The sequence below is a fragment of the Trichosurus vulpecula genome, chromosome 7, assembly GCF_011100635.1.
Source record: "Trichosurus vulpecula isolate mTriVul1 chromosome 7, mTriVul1.pri, whole genome shotgun sequence".
NCBI classification, from domain to species: domain Eukaryota; kingdom Metazoa; phylum Chordata; class Mammalia; order Diprotodontia; family Phalangeridae; genus Trichosurus; species Trichosurus vulpecula.
Genome location: NC_050579.1, coordinates 50,872,928 through 50,894,413, shown reverse-complemented (window position 1 = coordinate 50,894,413; position 21,486 = coordinate 50,872,928). Strand labels below are relative to the sequence as shown.

General features: G+C 39.9%; 1 protein-coding gene across 1 annotated transcript in view; it reads right to left on the bottom strand.

The window, feature by feature from the left end:
• Nucleotides 1-21,486, bottom strand: part of SPAG17 (sperm associated antigen 17) — a 263,389-nt gene that overhangs the window by 50,330 nt on the left and 191,573 nt on the right. Inside the window, exons 29-36 of the mRNA XM_036767111.1 lie at nucleotides 19,545-19,756; nucleotides 16,122-16,266; nucleotides 14,175-14,329; nucleotides 12,852-13,043; nucleotides 9,896-10,044; nucleotides 9,670-9,800; nucleotides 3,822-3,949; nucleotides 323-505 (exon numbers count right to left, since the gene is read on the bottom strand). Coding sequence (XP_036623006.1) covers nucleotides 323-505; nucleotides 3,822-3,949; nucleotides 9,670-9,800; nucleotides 9,896-10,044; nucleotides 12,852-13,043; nucleotides 14,175-14,329; nucleotides 16,122-16,266; nucleotides 19,545-19,756 — 1,295 coding nt within the window. The remainder of the gene's footprint in view (nucleotides 1-322; nucleotides 506-3,821; nucleotides 3,950-9,669; nucleotides 9,801-9,895; nucleotides 10,045-12,851; nucleotides 13,044-14,174; nucleotides 14,330-16,121; nucleotides 16,267-19,544; nucleotides 19,757-21,486) is intronic.

Sequence of the window (21,486 nt, the reverse complement as noted above, 5' to 3'; positions counted from 1 at the left end):
TATTCGTAGCAGCACGTTAGCAAAAAACTGGAAATGAAGTAGGGAGCTACTGAATAAATTGTGGTTATATGAATGTAACAGAGTATTATTTTATTGTAAAAAATGACAAATATGAGGAGTCCAGAGAAAAAAGGCAAGATGCAAACTGAGGCAAGGTGAAGCAAGTAGAATTAGGACAACGATATACACAACGAATACATCAATGTAATTGAAAAGAATGGATGTAGGAAACCGATTGCTGATGATGCCCAGTCCTAACCCTGGAAAAGAGATGAAGCACCTTACTCCTTTTGGGAGATAATGACCTCAGGGTTCCAGTTACCTTGAGAGAAAACTGCAGCTTCAGTTTCAGCTCATTCTTAATGACCTCATGCTGAATGAATTGCCGGACCTGGAGCACTTTGGGGCACTTTCGTATAGGTGCAGGGAGGTAAGCCAAGGGCATGTTCCCTATGGATAGACCCTTCCAAATGTGAGTTCCAAAAGGGGGACCTGGTGTTTTCTTCTGTAAAAACAAAACCACCACCAATGATAAAATAAAACAGCTTATTATGCATAATGTTTTACAGTTAAAAAATATTTTTTGATCCCTGGCTGGTCTAGCATCTCCCAGACACATTTGGTTTGTTTTTGAGACTGGATTTCCCCATCTCATCTCAACTGGAAGTGGGCCTATCCTATTGTTGATCAGCATGGAATCTTTGATCTGCTCTAGCATCCCTCTCTCTCCTAGGGACTTGCCATGCCGGTACCAGACTTAATGTAGACACTCCATCAGCTTTAGTCCTAGTATAGCTCAAGTGACCCAGCAGCTCCAGCCTCCATAGAAGCAGTGATTATAGGCAAACTCACCCTGTCTGACTTCCATGATATATTTTATGAAGACTTTATTTTGGTAGTTTGAATTGCAGGTGTTGAAGAGTGGCAAAGCCAGTGGCATACAGATGGTACCATGGAGAAGAGATCATTATCCAGTCTTCATTTAGGGCTAAAGAATTTCCCATTCCTCTCAGAGTGAGTAAATTCTGTGGCAGCACAGTGCCTGGCATAGGTGCTTACTACATGTTAATTGAATTTATTGTGTCGGCAGCCCTGAGACATAGGTTTGTGGATACATAATATATCTGCTCCCATATCTATCCTGCTCTAGAGATTTCTTGAGAAGCTGTGCCTCTTTGGAAGATTTGGACCTATTCTGGACTCCCCTAGAGCTCTTCTTGATTTTTAAGTAGGTCCCCAGAGTGTATTCAAATTCCTAAGCCAGCTCTGTGATGGTCTCTGTCCTTTAGCATTGGAATGCAAAAGGCCACCTTAATGTTGACCTATGTTTGTGGGGCATCCTTCTAACTAAGTTTATTTATGGTAGGCTTCTTTGCCCTTTGCTTTAAAGTGTCTGGTGTGACTCATGACATACCAGCACAGCACTGATATGACCCAAAAATTATCATTTGGGCACGTATGTGAGTTGGGCCATTCCAATACCTCTTTGTTTTAGGAGTGTTCATATATACTGGATAAAACCCTAGACTGAAAGCCAGGAGACAGGCATTCATTCTGGTCCTAGGTCTGCCATTACTTACCAGCTCGGTGACCTTAGGTAAGTCATTCAACCTTTTTTGACCCCCAATTTGGTCAATTATAAATAAAGAGAGTTGGACTTGATAGTATTAAAGGTTCCTTCCAGTTCTAAATTTCTATGAGCTAACAAATAATACCCTCAAAAGTGCTTCAGAGGAAGAGAATTCATTTCACCTTTATTTTAAAACACAGTTTATATATAGAGTCTGTTGCTATCCACTGCAAACATTGTATGCCTATGGGTGAAAGACTGAATAGAGGCTTTTCTGCAATACCATGACTAAACAGGGCATCGTATCCAGGGGTGGTTCTTATTTTTAGTATCCATCCTACCTACCAGATGCCTCTTCTTTTCTTTCCCAACAAGTCTGAGGATCCATATTCTTACTAGCCCAAGTAGGACAAATGACAAGTGACAATAGATTTGCAGCTGGAGGAATCTAAGAGTCCAAACCTTTCCCTCCCACCATGTTTTTTTCCCTTTTAGATAAGGATATGGAGGCACACAGAGGTTAAGTGACTTCCTTAGGGTTAAGTTTCTACGTTGGGATTTGAAAGTAGTTCTTTCTAACTCCAATCCCCTATCCACTTGCCATACTGTGGGATAAAGGCCATCCTTTTCTTTGATGTTACCTACTCTCCAGGCTCATCCCAGTGAGCTGGTGGACTGTTAATGGAGAGTCCCACCACCTAAAAAAATCAGAGGCACTACTTGAAAAGCTAAGTTTGAAAGCACTCAAAATGGTATCATAAAGAGGCACCTTTTTAACTTAGGTCAATTCTCTCAAAGAAATAACAAGCATGTTCAGCTGAAATTGTCTTCTAATAGGTCATGGAAATGATCCATTGTGATTAGTGCCAGTGATTGAGCATTTAATTCCACTTCACTGCAAATTTATTGCTTTTCATGATCCATGTTGGTTGTAACTAAGGCCAAATGTTTTTTAGAACCAAGTGCTAAGAGAGCTGGAAGGGGACTTAAGAGATCATTTTAGTCCAATTTCTCATTTTACAGATTAGGAAACTGAAAGCCTCCCCCGCCCCCGCCTCAAGATGAAGTGGTTTGTTTGTGATTACACAGACAGCTTTGGGGCACAGCAAAGATGGGAAATCAGGTGTCCTGGATCTGTTCAGAGTCCTTTCCACTATGCTAATTATGACCCCCACCTCCTAATCAAACATGTCCCTTTATTACAGACAATCTAATTAAAAACAAAAACTTAGAATATATAAGTTATTCCAGGATGGCTCTTAAAGAAGATTTAAATATAGAAATACTCTGGACAAAGAAAATCCCACCTGCAGGACCCAGACCTATGTTTCTTTCCCTCTAATATTTTGCCTTTGAAGGACCAGGTTATTACTTAAAAGCTTCTCACTCAAAATGGTTTCTTTTATCCTTGGGAAAACTTTACGAGGCAACTATGCCTGTTTGAAAATGAATTAAAGTCTATTTTCTTCCATTTTAGTCACAAACCTCAATAGGACATTTCCATATGATTCCAATGTGATTGCAAAGCTATTTATCACATAATGCATTTTTTTTTCTAAAATAGTAAATGAAAAGAAAAATGGAAGGCATGAAAGGATTGAAATTGTGTACTATAATGAAAGGCTAAAGAATCCTTGAAGGAGGAACTAAGTATTATTTAGAACGTGGTGATTCAAAAGAAAAAAAGGAGGGGGGAGAGTGGATAGAGCACCCAGCCCTGGAGTCAGGAGGATTTGGGTTCAAATCTGGCCTTAGACACTCATTAGCTGTGTGACCCTAAGCAAATCACTTAACCCTGATTACCTCCACCAAAAAAGTGGTGATTCTGTGTTGGAAATATTATTACCACATAGGATAGGATAGTCTATATAATGTCAGATTATTCCAATTTAGGAAAACCATGGCCACACCAATTGGAAGTAGGGCTACTCAGAATGGATACATTTATGGTATCTCAAAATAGTAGAAGATAAAACATTGGGCAAAGGAGATGAAGGTGATTTTAATTGGTCAGGGTAGGTTCTCTAATATTTTATCATTTTAATTGGGGGTGTGAGAAGCAGGGTTGTGTGGTGGGAGTTGGTAGGAAGAACTGGGTTCAAATTCTGCCACTATCCCATATTAATTGTAAAGGGTCAAGGCTTGAGTGGAACTGAGCAACTAGGGTATGGGGTGGTGGTAGGAGTGAAAAGAAGAGACAGGGGGACCATCAATGCTTCACAAGCTGCTTTTCAGTGCAACAACTTTGTACCTCAACTGCTGGGAAATTATTCCAGGGTCTTGACTGGAGATTGGTGGGAACAATAGTGTCTAATTCTTTTTTCATAATCCACGGAGATACTTCATAGAAAGGACGAAGAACAGTGATGCTCAGAGCACCTGGATCAAAGACAAGGTTTATAAGGATCATTTCCAAATCAGAATTCAGTGGGACATCCATAGAGCTTCCCCATCTCTTTCCTTAGAACTGTAAGAAATCGACCATCCTTGCCAAAACAAAGGAATTCAGTATTAATTCAGAGCCTTGCAAGCTTTGAGAGGAAAGAGGTAATCATCAGAGGACAGACAGAAAACCAACTACTTTAATTAGCAACTGGAGTGAAATATCTTCTACAATTGGCTAATTTATTTTTGTCAGTGAGGGGTAGAGTGTGAGCTAAGCAGGCTGCTTTTAGGAACACTTCAATTCTAAATCTGGCTCTGCCATTAATTGATTATACGACCTCAGAGGAATTGTTTTCTGCAGGTTTTAAAGAAAATTATTTTTTTATGCCATCTTCATTTCCAAGTAATAATAGCTAGCATTTTTATGGTGTTTTTGTTCAGTTGTTTCAGTTGTGACTGACTCTTCGTGTCCCCATTTGGGATTTTCTTGGCAAAGATACTGGGGGGGGGGTTTGCCATTTCTTTCTCCAGCTCATTTTTACAGATGAGGAAACTGAGGTAAATAGGGTTAAGTAACTTATCCAGGGTCACACAGCTAATAAGTGTCTGAGGCTGGATTCGAACTCAGGAAGATGAGTCTTCCTGACTTACATCCCTAGTGATCTATCCACTGAGCCACCAAGTACCTTGACGTTTTCTCAGCAGCTCATCATTTATTCCTTACAACAACCTTGTGAGGCACGTGCTATTAATACCCCCATTTTACAGATGAGGAAATGGAGACTGAGAGAATTTAAGTGACTTGTTCAGCATCACATGATTCTGAGGTGGGATTTGAATTCGAACTTTACTGATTCCAAGTTCTATATTCTGTTCAGTATACTACAAAGTTACAAATCACCACATCCCTCTTCTCTCTTCTATCCAGAGAGCAAGCCTTAAATTGCAAATTCTTCAATTCTCAAAACAAACCAAAAATATTTTTTAAAGCCTCCTCCATTTTCGTTGTCCTTCTATTGAGAACCTATTATTGACTTACCACTATTGTGTTTGGGAGAATTATGATCATAGATCATAGATTTAGAGCTGCAAAGAACCCCAGAAACCACTAGTCCAACTCCCTCATTTTAAAGATGGGGAAACTGAGGTCTATAGCTTTAACTAACCTGCCCAAGGTTCCTTAGCTAATAAGCAGCAGAGCCCAAAATAAAACCTTTCCTATTCCTTCGGTTTTTGGTGCTCTTCCCTCTCAAATAACCTTATATTCATTTGCTCAAATGTGTGTTGTCTACTTCCAGAATAAAGAGGAAATAAAGATCACTTCTTTTTTTATCTTGAGCATGTAGTAGGCACCTAAATGTCTGCTGAAGTGAATTAGGTGGTTGAAAGCCAGGTCCAGTGACTCCAAACACAATGTTCTTCCCACTAATGTAACACTGACAATGACTTAGTTTTATAACATAAGCTCTTTGAGGGCACATGACTTTTATTTTAGTTTTTGTCTTCCTAGTACCTATGGTATAGTCCTTGGCACATAATAGGTGCTTAACAAACGTTTTTAATTGATTGATTGGTTGACAGATATTATGCCTCCCATTTTACAGATTATTCAAAACTGCCTAAAACCAAGAAACATTTCAATCTATTAAACATTTATCAAGGACTTCCTATGTGCCAGGAACTGTGATAAATGCTGTCCTACTTTTGGAAGAATTTGAAGACATGGCCTTCTCCAAGCTCTAGGCTTATGAAACTTTGAGCGCATGAGCAAACTTAATTGTCCCGGAGCTTCTGGGCCTCTAGATTCCATTTTTCCCCTTTTAGCACCTTATTCTCCTGACTTGCTAGCTTTCTATCTGCATCTTTAAGAACTTTTTCCTCTAAGGTTATTTTCTACTTACTGAGTATTTATCTTTTACCTACATGATTATTTACATGACATCTTCTCCATTAGAATGTAAGCTTTTTGAGGGCAGAGACCATTTTTACTTTCCTTTGCATCCCTAATACCTAGAACAGGAGTGGGGAACCTGCTGTCTAGAGGTCGCATGTGGCCTTCTAGGTCCTTGGCTGTGGCCTTTTAACTGGGTCCAAGCTTTACACAGCAAATCCTTTCATTAAGGGGATTTGTTCTGTTCAGTTTGGATTCAATCAAAGGGCCTCACTTGAGGACCTAGAAGGTCACATGTGGCCTCAAGGGTGAAGGTTCCCCACCTCTGGCCTAGAACAAAGTAAAAAATGCTTGTTGGATGAGTGATTGATTGTTTTCCTCATGCCAGAATCTGCTGCTAGGTGTGAAGTCACTAATCATTCATGTCTTCATTTTCCAAGCCCTCAGCTCTTTATAGCCATTAAGTCCCTAGATACCAAGGCTCTTATGACTAAGACTTCATCTAGGATCAATACCTCAGATATCAGGCTTCATCAGGAGCCAAATTCATGTTCCATGTGAAGTATATTTCATAAGTACCCATTATGCCCCACCACCTCCCACAAAGAAACTAATGCCAAGTTAGAGTTTAGTCAGGTCCCCTGGGAAAGTTCAGTCCTGACTGAACTCACTGGCTGCTTGCCAATTCTAATGTCCAATTTGATCTCCTTGTTGACTCAAACTCTTTTCCCTTGGTGTCTGACAGGAGCATCACAGGAGTTTGGAAGCCCCAGTGAACCCAGTGACAGACTTGCACCTCTTCTTCCCTTAATCGCTGTGATTCAGGGAAATCTCTGCAGAGGTGCTTATGAGACTTTTCTTTCCTGGTTCTCCTTCTACCTGTTTAACTGTTCCTTTGAAGTCTCCTCTAGTGGATCATTATTCATGTCCTGCTTTGTGTATGTTTTTTTTTAATTTTTAAATTCTTTTACTTTGCTTATACTATAGTTATATAGGAATTGGCAGAATTTCTTCCACAATGGAAGGTCTCTGTAAGACTCTGGACCAGCCCATCTGTCAAACCCTTATCTCAGGCTCACAGACATTGTTAGTTGCTTAATTTTATAATCTTGGGCAGTGTCTACTGCCTCAAGCCCATGGCACTTCATATAACCCAGAAAAATCCCCAATTTTTCCTCCTTGTAGCTCTAAGTCTGGGTGGGACGTGGAAACTGAGGAAGTTTTCCTAAGTTCACAAGACTAATCAAGGATAGAAGACAGAACCAGCACTGAGCATGGTTCTTAGGAAGGCTCAGAGGCAAGAGAAGGTAAGAGGAGAGTGGGGATCATTTGAGGAGTTCAGGTTGCTGAGAACATATGCTGTGCAAAGGGTTGTGATATAAAATAAGGCAGGAAAGGGTAGGGTGGTGCTGGGCTGTGTGCAAGGTCTTAACTGGCAAGCTAAGGGATTTGTATTTAATCCTATAGACAGTGAGCACCCACTGATGGTTTTGGAGCAGCAGAACAACATGGTCAGGCTTGTGAATGAGGCAGATCATTTTTGCAGCTTTGTCAAAGGTGTGCTAGAGATACGGAGAGATGAGTTAGGAGGCCATTATAATAACCCTAGCAAGATACACAGATATATGCACTCCAAAATATAGTCCCCCAAAGATTCATGCACAGATGTAGAGATCCAAACATATACTAGCTAGGTAACTAGGTGGCACAGTGGGTAGAGCCTTGGATCTGGGGTCAGGAAAACCTGAGTTCAAATCCTAACCTCAGATGCTTACTAGCTATGTGACCCTGGGCAAGCCACTTAAACTCTATTTTCCTCAGTTTCCTTGACTGTAAACTGAGGACAGTAATAGCACCAACAGGGCTAAGCAGTATCAAATAACAATATCAACAGGGCAAAAATAGCATGTGTATGTTACATCTAGAAACCTGGGGGCCTTTTGAGTGCCATGATTTGAACATTATTGTGAGAATCCGATGAGATAATACGTTATTATATGATGTTGTCATCATCATTACTATGACACACTTATTGTATGTAAAAGGTCATGTCATGTCTGTCCTCTGTTCTATTTGGGAACTCCATCTCACAGAAGCATGTGGAGAGTTCAGAAGTCTTCAGTGCTTCTCCTTCGATAGGAGCCCAGGGAGCTCACGGTAGGATGGGACACGGATGCATGTCTGAACAGCAAAGGCAGTAAGGGAGACAAGAAAGAAATGGCAGCCAGGAATCGGCCTTGATGTCCAGTTGTTGGACATGTTGGTGTCCAATGTTCACCCGCTTCTTATGCCAAGAAGCAAAAATGGTCTCTACGTTACTCCTTCATTTTGATGTTGCCCGTGCTGGGGGAAGTAGGAATGCTCTCTCTGGTGCCACCCTGACACTGTGCTACAAATGCTTTTAGACTGTGCTGACAACGTGGGGAAATAAAAACAAATACCAAACACTGCTGCAGATATTCATTTAATACACTGTTGTGAGTGCTGGTAAATGTCATTCTCTGTGTTGGGAGTAACGGGATGAGCCCAGTGTGGTTAGTAAAGCAGAGAACACTTCACTCCCTAAGAGGCGTGTGCACAGAGGTGGTAGCTTGGAAAATGAGAAATCAGAGTGTTCCCTTGCTTGCTTTAATTACTTGTTATTATCCCTGCTTTGTTTTAAATAAACGATCTTTGCTTTACTTGGGTGTCAGGTGACTTATACTGTCTTATACTATATACTTATATACTGTGACTTGTACATGGCTTGATCAGGAGAAAGTCAGTAAAATAGGAATTTATGAGCTGAGATAAACAATTACCCACTGAGTACCACTGACCTAGGGGACCACATTAGAAGTGCTGCCCAGAATACATATAAACACATATGCAAATAGGTACTAATATACAGATATACACTAACTTTATGTGCTTGTGTATCTGTGCACTGTGGACTTTATTTAATATAATTGCCCATCCTTAGGATCTCTGTTCATATAATAAATGTCACTGGAATCCACTAATAATTTAAAAAAGAAAGAAATGCCCATTTTCTGCTTTTTGCTTCAAAATGGGTGTCTGTGGAGGCAGAAGACCTGAGTTCTAACCTTGCCTTTCGAACTCATAACCTGTGTGATATCCAGTGGGTTGCTTCATTTCTCTGGGCCTCAGTGTCTTTAGCTGTAAGATGAGGTGATTGGATGAGTTCTAAGGTCCCTTCTAGCTCTAAAGCCATGGCCCCAGGAGCTTACAACTCAAATAAAGCTTAAGATATATCTTGGTAGCCTAAACAGTAGATCAAACTTCATCCATGACGGTAGATAAGAGTGAAGGAAAAGTGGTAAAATTGGACCCCGGGTTCCTAGGGATAGGGATGGGTGAGGAATGGAAAGAGTGAAGGAGATAGTGGGTTGGAGAGGAATAATGTTGATAATAAGACTATAATAACAAGTTAGCATTTATATAGTGCTTTAAGGTTTGTAAAACACTTTACAAATATTATCTCATTTGATCTTTGCAACAAGGGAGTTACATGCCATTAAGATCATTACCACTTTACAGATGAAGAAACTGAGACAGAAATTTCAAATGACTTGGCTAGGATCACACATCTGGTGAGTGTCTGAGGCAGGATTCAAACTCATCTTCCTTTTAAAGAGAGTTTGTTTAGGGCAGAGAAGTGATGCAAGGGTATTATTTGTTCTTACTGAGATTATAGGTTGCCTACACACACTTATCTACTCCATTTCCCTCCTACTGAGCATAAATTTCAGGGTATATACTTATCTGTATTCATGCACTTGTCTATCTTTGGCTTTGTGTAGCCCCAAGAGGTCTTTCCTACCTGGATATTCTTCTACTGGCTCCTGCAGAACAGCAGTGGTCGATTCCCCATAGGCCAAAGATAGATACTCTTCTATGTCACTATTCCGAAGAAGTTCTGTTCCTGAGCCATCCGCATAGATAACAAAAAATCTATATAAGTAAACATGATTCAGTTAATTGAAGGATACAGTGAAAATATCTTTCAATTTTAAAAGAAAGATTTTTGGACTGTCTTTAAATACTACCTGGGGACATGTTCACCATAAGTTTGAAGAGGATTTTTTTCTACTTTATCAGGCAATAAGCTGTCATAATCTTCACTTTCCTCCTCCATGGTCTCCTCCTCCAAGCTTGCTTCAGGGACGACAGTTGATATGGTGCCATCGACCATGACCTGAGAGTGAAGTAATTTATAGAGGGTGTTGAAGGATTTAATTAAAAACGAATATGCTATCAAAATAAGGACACCTGTTTGCTCAAGTCGAGAGAGCAGGTGATATTTTTTACTCTGGGGAATCCCTGGTTTTTATTTAGTTAAGGTATTCTTATTGGCAATCAACTTTCCTTTGTCAAGTTTCATTAATTTGCAATTTTAAGTCAATAAGATTGTTTGAACATCTCCTGATCTGATTTGATTTGGGGAAAAATAAATAGACTGGATCAAACCTAGTTGATCTTTATTCAAATACAAATTAGGTAACCATATTATAAGGGTTATGATTTCAAGGGGCACTGGAAAGATTCGACAGTATCCCTCTCTTTCACTTCAGCTCATCCCCATCTTACCCTCCTAGCATTTTCTACTACCTGCTCACTGATACCAGGAATTCTACTATTAGAGTTTTATTCTTTTTACCTAGAGAGTCAGGTCCTGGCAGATAGGAAGTACTAAGTAACTTGCTTGTTTGAATTGAACTATTTAAGATGCTAATGCCTCTGAGATTGGTAATACTTCAAGCCAGCCCTGTTAAATTCAGATAGAAGCCTGCTGGCCACATATTGACCTAACATGACCTATGTTGTATTGTATTTTTATTCATTTTGTTAAACATTTCTAGATTACATTTTAATCTGATTCTGACAGTACTCCAGAGTTGACACCTCTGCTTTGAGTTATCACCCACAACTTGCACTTCAGTTTCATCTCTTGTCTTGGGGTTTGGATTGTTGTTGGTGTTGGTCCTTTGTTCTTAAAGAGGACCAATGACATCCCAAGGGTGATGTCTTAACTTCATACATTGGATTTAAGCCAGTCAGAGCTAGGTAAAATCTTCAGCCTCACTCCCATTAACAATAACAACAACACCTTGTGTCGGCAATCAAAACGGGCTCTTAGCACTCAGTTCAACCAAGTGTCTTTGAAGAGTTTGGCCTTTGTTCCCTTGAGTAGATTGGGAGACCTTGGTGACCTCCTTGTCTCAGGGGAGGGCCTAGTTTACATGGGTTTGAATGACATGTTTGGGACATCAGAGGCTTTTAGACCATGAGGGTTTAAGGGCCTCTTTGTGATGATTTTAGGTCATGTGGGGGAGTCGCATGTGTGACTCACCTTGACCCTGAAAAAGATATAAAACCAGGGGTTGGCTTTCTTTTTTTCGGAGCTCTGACCCACAAGCAGTGGTGGCGTGAATGACTCTGGGCCAGCCCTTGTTATGAGCTCCTGAGCTGAACTTAGATGTTGGTAACTATGAATTGTATTGGGTCTGTCTGTTGACGTTTGTAATTTGATTGTATTTGCTCCGAAGTTCAGGGTGCTGGCTTTTCCCCCTGAATTAAGTGAATGGTATTTGTATTTGTATTTGTATTAAAGTAAGCTTGTTAACCCCTTCACATTGCTTTCCTTGGTAAAGCAGATCAAAAGAACCTGGGCTTTTGCAGCGTTCTGTGAGCTGGTTGTTGTTGATTTTACACTCCCCACAGCAGCTGCTAGCCGGATTGTTGAAACACACCTTCCATTTCATCTCTCGTCTTGAGGTTCAGATTGTTGTTGGTGTTGGTCCTTTGTTCTTAAAGAGGACCAATGACATCACAAGAATGATGTCATAACTTCGTGCATTGGATTTAAGGGAGTCAGAGCTAGGCACAATTGTCAGCCTCACTCTCTTCAACAATAGCAAAAACAACTTCGTGTCTTGTTCCGGGATTTGGATAGGAGGCCAATAGGACTTTCTTTTTATTTATAGTTTTATCCCCAAACTTAGCACAATGTTTGACATAGAGTAAATACTTAGTAAACAAATACTTATTGACAGCTCGACTTAGCTTTGCTTAAGATCAGACTTGTTGTTGTTGCTGAGTCATGTCTGACTCTTTGTGATTTATTTGAGGTTTTCTTGGCAAAGATACTAGAGTGATTTACCATCTCCTTCTCCAGCTCATTTTACAGATGAGGAAACTGAGGCAAACATGGTTAAGCAACTTGCTCAGGATCACACAGCTAGTAAGTGTCTGAAGCTGGATATGAACTCAGACCTACCTGACTGCAGACCTGGAGCTCTAACCATTGTACCACCTAGCTGCCCTAAGGTCAGAATTAGGATGGACTAAATCAGCAACAGAGTCATAGGACACATAATGAAGGTGATGCTGTGGCTAGCAGGCAATATCTTGGATGTGTCATGATAGAAAATAGATTCCTAGTCATAAAAATAATTTAATCATTTTTATCGATTTTAAAAATCATGATGTGTGTAGTGAAAAAGCACAAGACAAGGAAAAGGGAGCCTTACAGTATTCTTCCTTCTCAACTCTCTACCTTGGATTTGTAAGGAGATTTGATCCTTACAAATCTATCTGACTTCTCTTCTTTTTACTTTCCTCCATAGGCTGTTTCAGTCAAGCAAAAAAAAAGATGCTTATTTTCCCACGTACATGCTGTGCCTACTTTTACCTCTATTCACCCATATAAGTAAATGCAGTTTTACCCATTCCTTCTGATCTGTTGACATAAAATTTGATCTCTGCTCTTTTTCCCTTTCCCCCTCTTCTTTCATTTGTCTATCTGGTTTTAAAAACTTTTTGCCATCTTAATTTGCCTCTGTGTCTGATGTATTTGTATGTATGTGTGTGTATATGTGTGCATGTGATACTTGGGAGTAAAATGAAACGTCAGCCTTCTAAAAGACTTAGTTTATAAGCTTTAGAACCAAAATTATAGACCATCTAATCCAACACCTTCATTTGAGGACATTGACTATTTACCTGGAAAACATTTCCTTCAGGATCTAGAACTTCACAGATTATGTCGGAAGTGTGCTTCATAATGTACCTGCTGGCTCTCAGCTGCTCACGCTGGCTGAAAGGCTGGTAGAGGGTATCACTGCTTGATTCATGGGAATAAATGGCTGAGCAATCCTTATCAATGGAGAGGCAACCAGTGCTGGGGGGAAGCACCTAGTAGGAAGGCAGCAAGAGAAAAAAAACTACTGTATTTCTCTTTAAAGAACTTCTGAACTCACTATGAGAACACAGTTTATTTAACTCACTAGCCACAAGCTTGTTAAGAGTAAACCATAAACCATCTAAGTATTATGCTATGCAACAGATATCAAATAGCTCTGGGGCTTGGGGATCCCAAGATCCCCCTTGCTGCCCCTGTCCAGTTCTAGCCTCTTTCTGTTTTCTCATGTGGAGGGAGGAAAGACACAGGGACAAACAGAAATCCAGAGGGCAAGTTCATTAATTTTCCTTGTCACACCCTTGATCTTGCCATCACTCATAAATGCACCATTTCCATGTTCATGAACTCTGAAATCTCCTCATCTGATCATGATATATCCTCATTCCACCGCTCCCTCTGCCATCTAATATCAAACACTATGCTTTGTCCATCCTCACTGAGACCTCTAATCCTTCGAACGCTCAGTTTTCCCCAGGCTATCACACCTATACTAATTATATTCTTTGCCTTTCCCCATCTTGATCTCTTGGTGAATCAGTTTAACTCTACATTACTCTCTTGAGCCCCTTGCCCCCTGATCATATCACTGATTGTGCCCTGCTAAGACCAAGCCTTGGATCACTCACACTAACTACTGCCTTAGTTCCTGTGCCTGTGTTGCTGAAAAAAGATGGAGAAAACCATGCAACCATTCAGATTGGATACACCTTATATTCATATTATACAACCTCGACTGGGCTTTCACTGCTGCTAGGCAATTCTTTTAGACCTCCCCAATTAATTCACTATCGCACTCACTGCAGTGACTCTTGCAAACTTTTCCATGGCTCCCATGAAACCACCCATGGCTCTTCCTCTAGCCATTCTCCCATCTGAGAAACTCATGTTTTGCTGAAAAAATTGAGGGCATTAACTGAGAGCTTCCCCTCATTTTTGTCCCACATAACCCAGATGATAAAGAAAACATTTCCTAACAATTAGAACTATCAAAAAGTGGAATCAGCTACCTTGGACAGTGGCCTCTGGGGTCAATTTGGAGCTGTTATAATCCCACCCAGGCAAAGGATCACTGGGAGGCCTCAACCATACAATTGGAACTGTCTCCACCCTTCACCTTGGCTCACCTGGTATGTCCCTTGTGGCTTTGCAATAATTGATGTCCCATCTCCGAACGTGGCACAGCAGCTGCTGTCCTCACAGTTTGTAATAACAGAAGCATAGTGGGGGCTCTCTATTCGCATACATTTCACTTGCCTGGTGATGGACCACGAGGAGTCATCTAAGAGCAAATAGAGGCAGTCATGGTGATTGAAGTAGTGCTAGGGTAGGGGAGTGGACTTTAGACTTTAGAGCTAAGACTCTCTTTATTCTACAGGGCTCTTTTGAAAAACACACAACTGAATGGTAGAGAGGAAATCTGGGAATCCTGCTTGTGATGCCCTCTTTTACAATGCATGACTTTCTGATGCCCTCGGCCTCAGGATTGGTCATTTCTTTTCAGTCAAGACTACTTTTCTTAGCATTGGAAGCACTGTTTGATATGTTTAAGCAAATCGAACACAAACCCCAAGATGGAAACAAAGCTATGTTCACTAGTTGAACACACCAAACTGAACACAAATTCAAAGGCGAAAACAAAGCTAGTACGTTCATCATTGCTGCCTACTGCGGGTAGAGACTTGATAGTATCAAGAAAGGAGGACAAGCAAAGTGTGGAAGCCTGGAAATGGACAGGAGACCTGAGGTCAAGCCCCAATCTAGCCACCTACTAGCTGGATCACTTAGAGCAAGTGACCACTGCTCTGAGCCTTGACTTTATCATCTGTACACTGGAGGAGTTAGACTGATCTTAGTGGTTCTTATAACTTTAGCAGCCTATCAGTTTGCATATGCCTAAATGAAAATTTGGAGAAGTTTAAGGCAAAGAACAGGATTTGGTTTTCTGGATACAGGCCACAAGAATAATGGACTTTTGACATGGAATGGTGTGGTTCTCAGGCAGGCCTGAAAGAATACATTTGTTTGGAGGCTTGCTAATCTGATCAAGAAAACTTTAAATTGAGAATAAAGAAAATGGGGAGAAAAGCACCCAAAATGATGACTTAATACCCTATAAGACATTAAGTAAGATAGAGGAAGAACAATGGAATTTCCCAGTAATTCACAAGACATAATGGTTTGAGAAGAAGGGGCAGATATGACATTCATGATCATATATATATACACACATATATGTACACATATACACATATATATATGTACATATATACATGTATATATGTACATATACATATGTGTGTGTATATATACACCACCAATACTAAGAGCATGGAGAAATTATTAAAGCAAACTTGAGAGCTTAAGGCTTGGAGGCAAAGCTGGAAAGAGCCCTGGATTGGGAGACAGAAGACATAGGTCTGCCTGCGTGACTCTGGGCAGCTCACTTAAACTCCTTTCACTACCTGTAAAATGAGGAACATGAGGGACCAGTTGATCTCTAAGCTTCTTTCCAGCTTTAAAGCCTATGAGCCTATGATCTCATAGGTATCACTGAGATTGTGGCTCACGGGAGCAAGGAATTATTTCATAAATTGCATTTGTACCCCCAGCACCTTTCGTAGCACCTGGCACAGAGGAGGCACTTCATAAATATTTCTCAATTGATTGATCGTTGAGTATACTACTGGCAATGGCAAGGTTCATACAAAGGACCATTTGGAACACAGGTTGAGGTTGGCAGAGAAGCACCGTGCCTCAGGTAGGTCTGCACCCCTGCATAACGACCAAAGTAAGGAACCTCAGAAGCCACACTGTGGTGGGAGTCTACTCGAGACCACCTGGCCACATGGAGTGGTTCATATTATATTATATTATAATATGAACTGGCATGTGGCTTATTGGGATTAATGATTATAGGTTAACTGTCATCATAGTGGTGAATATAATTCTGCTAATGTGTTCATCTGTGAGGATCAGAGCAAGTTAAATCAGATGATGTTCTGATGAAGCAGAAATGCAAGACACCACGTGGAGCCTTCATTGTCTATAGTGGTCAGTTGATGTAAACTTACTTGTTTCTTGCTCAGTCGAAGGCACAATAGTGTCTTCATAAATCTGATAGAAGGTTGTGATTCGGGTGCCATCAGCGTGATCCACTATCCTTGTCCCATCAGTTTTTATCACAATAGTCACTTTGTCTTCTCGAGTTGTCATCACCTGGATGGAGAAGGGACAGTGGATGGTAAACCTCTTGGCCTCAGGTTGTTTAATGGCAAAACTCAAGCATGCTTATTATCATTATGACCATGGTAAGATCTAGAGTCTTTTAATGGTTGTAAATTATAAGCAAGTTAATGGATAATATTTGTTCACAGGACTTTGGGGAAAGTTTGGAAAGAACTTTAATTTTCTTTGCTTTTGATGGATAGGTTAATAAACAGTGAAGCTTCTGGTCTACACAAGCTCTCACTTAGATCAGATGGGAAGAGGGTAGAAATTATGTGAGGGTCTGCCTAATTGCAGATTTTTAGAGTTGGAAGGGAGCTCAGTGATTTTCTGGTCCAACCAGACAGTCAATAAATATTTATTAAGCACCTACTATGGGATAGTCCCTGTACTAACAGCTGGGGATTCAAAGAAATGCAAGGGGCAGTCCTGGAGCTCTCAGTTGAATGGGGAAAGATAACATGCAACGACTATGTACAAATAAGCTATAGACACATATACATACATGTGCACAAGAGTGTGTGTGTGTGTGTGTGTGATAAGTTGGGGATAATAGAAGGAAGGAACTAGAATTAAGTGAGATTGGGAAAGGCTTCCTATAGAAGGTGGGATTTTTGGCAGGGACTTGAAGGAAGCCAGGGAAGCCAGGAGGCAGAGATGAGGAGGAAGAGCATTCTAGGCATGGAGGACAGGGAGTAAAAATGGTAAAGCCTGGAGAAGTGAAATGCCTTGTCCAAGGTCACAGAGGTAGTAAGAAACTAAGATCCTCAGGCTCCAAATGCAACCTATTTACCTGTGCACTACACATCTTGTCCCAGATTTTCCTGTCTTTTATCTATGTGTGTGCACATTCCACGTGCCAGTGATGAGTGGAATCATCTTTGCAGACGTTTTTGTGTATTTTTTTGTGTTTCAACTGCAGAGTGGGATTCCCTGCCTGCTGTGGCAATCAGGCCAGGGTTGGGTAAGCAGAAAATTTTTAGGGCACCTTTTCTAGTCCCTTCCTCACACTAGGAGGTGAGCAGTACAATCCTTAAAAGGCTGCCAAATCCCACTGCACATTTTGGTCCTCTTTGATACTGAAGGACAACCAACCAACCAACCAATCAACCAACCAACCAATTTGTCTCTTATAATTATTGTGTTTTGCTATCATACCTCCTACTATTTCATTTCTGGTCACTTTCTTCTTTTTTGGATGGAGGGCAGTATGCAAATCTCTCCCCTGCGAGGGATTAACTCCATGTCCGTACCTCATGATCTTAAGAGAGCTTCCTGGGGTCAGGGAGATTCTAAGCTTCTGGTTTTTATGATGATGTGTTATATTGTGTTTCTGAAGAAAGTAGAGCAAGTGAATTGGGGGAGGGCTTTGTCATAGTAGGGAAGAATAGCTCTAGGGAGTCTGATTAGTTGGGGAATTTTGTGTTTCTATATTTGTGAGCTCCAGTGTTGAAGGTACATGTTCTTGAGGAAAAAATAAAGTCTTGAACGCTGGGTAGTACCCTGTTGTGATATAAGTTTCCTGAAGTCCTGGGTACTGAATAAATCAAAGGGCTAGTTAAGAATGATTTTGTTATAAGGTCAGTGATAGCTACATCTTTGATGATGTCCCAAGAGCCTGTCCTTGGCCTTTTTCTCTTCTCCCTCTATATTATTTCACTTGGTGGTTTCACTAACTCCCATGAATTCAATTACAATCTTTAGAATAAGATTCTTAGATGTATTTGTCCAGTCTTAAACTCTCTCCTGACCTTTAGTCTCATATCCCTCAACTGCTTAGTCTTGGATTTAGTGTTGAGAAGACTCAGAAACTTAATGGTTGTATTACCCTGGGCAAGTCACTTAACCTATGTCTGGCTCAATTTTTTTCATCTGTAAAATGGGGACAATAATAGCATCTACCAGCCAGAGTTGTTGTGAGGATCAAATGAGATATTTGTAAAGTGCTATGCAAATGTTATATAAGTTCTAGCTATTGATATCATCATCATCATCGCCATCATCCATCCATCCCAAACTGAATGTGTGATAGAAGTCTTAAGCTCAACATGTCTAAAATAGAACTCATTATCTTTTCCTTAAAACCTTCCCCACATCCCACCAAGTCTCTCCATGTTCCAGTCCATCCTTCACTCAACTGCCAAAGTAATCTTTCCAAAGTGTGGGTGTGACCTCATTTGATCAATTCCAGTAGTTTCCTATCACCTCTAAGAGCAAGCAGAAAATCCTCTTCTTGGCTTCTAAAGGCCTTCATAATCTGCTCCCTTACTCCCTTTCTAGCCTTCTTATGCTTTTCTCTCTTACAAGTACTCTATGGTCCAATGACACTGGCCTTTTTGTTATTCTTTTCACAAAATACTCCTGAATAACTCCTAAGTGTTTTTACTGACTAGTCTCCATTCCTGGGATGTTCTCTGTCTCCACCTCCTGGCCTCCCTGGCTTCCTTCAAGATTCAGCTCATATCCTGTTTTCTTCTCATCTTTCCCTGGGTTAGTGCCTTTTGTCTAAGATTACTTCCAATTTACCCTGTACACATCTTGTATATATGTATTTACACACCCCATATACATCTTGTTTGTATATAAATATCTCGTATATATCTTGTTTGTATGTATATACACACACCCTGTATGCATCTCAAATGGGGGTGTGTATATGTGTGTATACACACATATACACACCCCATATACATCTTATATGCATGTGTATATACACTTATATATCTTGTATGTATGTGTATATACATACATATGTATGCATATATCTTGTAAGTATGTGTATCACACATCCTGTATTCATCTTGCATGTATATATGTGTAAGTATATATGTACCCTATGTACATCTCATATATATATATATATACACCCCATATACACTTTTATACGTATGTATATACACACACCAAATACATCTTGTATGTACGTGTGTATGTATGTATATATATATATATATGTACCTTAAATACATCTTGTATGTATATACATACTCTGTATACATCATCTTGTTTGCATGTTATCTCTTCCACTAGAATGTGTACTTCTTGAGGGTTTTTGCTTTCCTCTGTATCCCCAGTGCTTAACACAGTGACTAGGGGTTTAATCAATTCTCATTGAATTGACTCTATAATGCCTCTTTTGGGCCTTGCCCCAATCTATTTGCCTTGCCCATGTGGGAGGCAGTGGGGACCTGACACTGAATGCTCATGGAGCCCTAACAAGCTTAGAGACTTCATAGAAGAATTGGAAGCAATCAAATAATGCATGGTACCGTTCCATCAACAGGATCTGTAGCTTGAAAGGACAAATATGGTGACAGGTCTGGTATTCTTTCCAATCCTTTGGTGCCAATCCGAGTGCCTGCAGGTGTGGTAGTAAACCAAGTGCCCACCTGGATTTCCCCAGTTCCTGAGAGTTGAAAAGATGTTTGGTCATGGGAATCACCCTTGTGTAATAAAAGAGATGTATTTTTGTGACCTTTTCCTGTAGAAACACAAACAGATATAATAATATGAATGCGGCACCTATCTCTTGATCAACTTTAACTTAATAATAATAACAATAGCATTTATATAGCACATTAATGGTTACAAAATACTTCACAAAAATTATCTCATTTTATCTTTACAACAATCCTGGAAGTAGGTGCTATTATTAACTCAACAGCTGACCTGAGGGAAACTCAGATTGCTTCTCTCAGTGATAGATCTCAGTAGATAGATGAAATAAATGGTACATAGTAAACACTTAGCAAATGGTTGTTGATTGATTAGCTATAGAAACACAGATCTATAGGGTTGGAAGGTACTTTAGCAGCTATCTAGTCCAACTCATTTAGAAAGAGACTCACTACCTAATTACATACCCAACAAATAGTTTTCCAACCTCTACTTGAAGCCTTCTGGAGAGAGCGAATCCACCATCCCTCAAGGCATCCTGCTCCCCTTTGGTACAACACTAATCATTAAGATAGTTTTTTTGATATTAAATATCAATTGACCTTTATGCAATTATATCCCTTACTCGTTCTTGGCCAAACAAAACAAACCCATTATTTCTTCCACATGACAGGCCTTTAAATACTTAAGGACAGCTATCCTAATCCCCATAATTTTTCTCTTCTCTAAGTTTTTTTTCAACTCCTCCTCACGTAGCATTGGTTCAATCCCCATCCTTGTTGCCCTCCTCTGGACACCCTCCCATATATTAATGACCCTTTAAAACAATGGTACTCAGAAATGAACACAATACATAGGTTGAAGTCTGTTAAGGGCAGAGTGCAGTTTGACTGGCACCCATTTCAGACAGCTTTGGCTTCTTAATTTAGCCCAAGGTCCACTTCTTGGCTGCTCCATCACACTGCTGACTCATTAAACTTGTAGGCCACTAAAATCCTCAGATTTTTTTCAGAAAAACTTCTAACCATACCTCTCCCAATCTTATATTTGTGAAGTTGATTTTTTTTTATGTAGAAGAGCACAACTTTACAGCCATCTCTATTAAATTTTATCTTCTTAGACTCAGCCCAATGCATCCAGTGTGTAATCATGGCTTCCTTTCCTAGATGTTTGCCAACCACCCCTTTAAGACCCCATATGGAGAATTTTCCCAAAAATCTGAATCAGATTTCCAGGCCTCTACTTTGAAGGTTGACTTTTTCTCTTTTCTTAAAATCATCACATTTTTCCTTCTCAATCTTGTGATATCTCTCACCTGTCTTTTGTTATTCTTCCATAAATCACTGCTAATGACTCAACAATGACATCTTTTTTTCCTAGGACTGAAGGATGTAGTTAGTTCTGGGCTAAATTTATTAAGATTTATTAAATTTATTAATTCAATATTTATTTAAATATTATTAAATATTATAATTATATATTATAATATAATTATAATAATTAAATATTATTTAATAAATTTATTAAGAGTAGCAAGGTACTCTCTAACTATCTCCTTATTTGTGTAAAAACTCCTTGCCAGTCATTTTTGTTCTGTTATTGTCAGGGTAAATGTCATTCTTCTTTGTTGAGAAAACAAATAAAATAAGAATTAGATAGCTTTGCCTTCTCTCCGTTGTCTTCCTTGATCCTCATTTTCTCCTAATTTAGCTTTTCTAAAAATCCATTTTGTCACCTCCAGCTTTTCTCACTGCTCTTTCAGGGTCATTCTGAATTAGTATTCCTGATGTTAATTTTATAGGACCGATGTTTTGC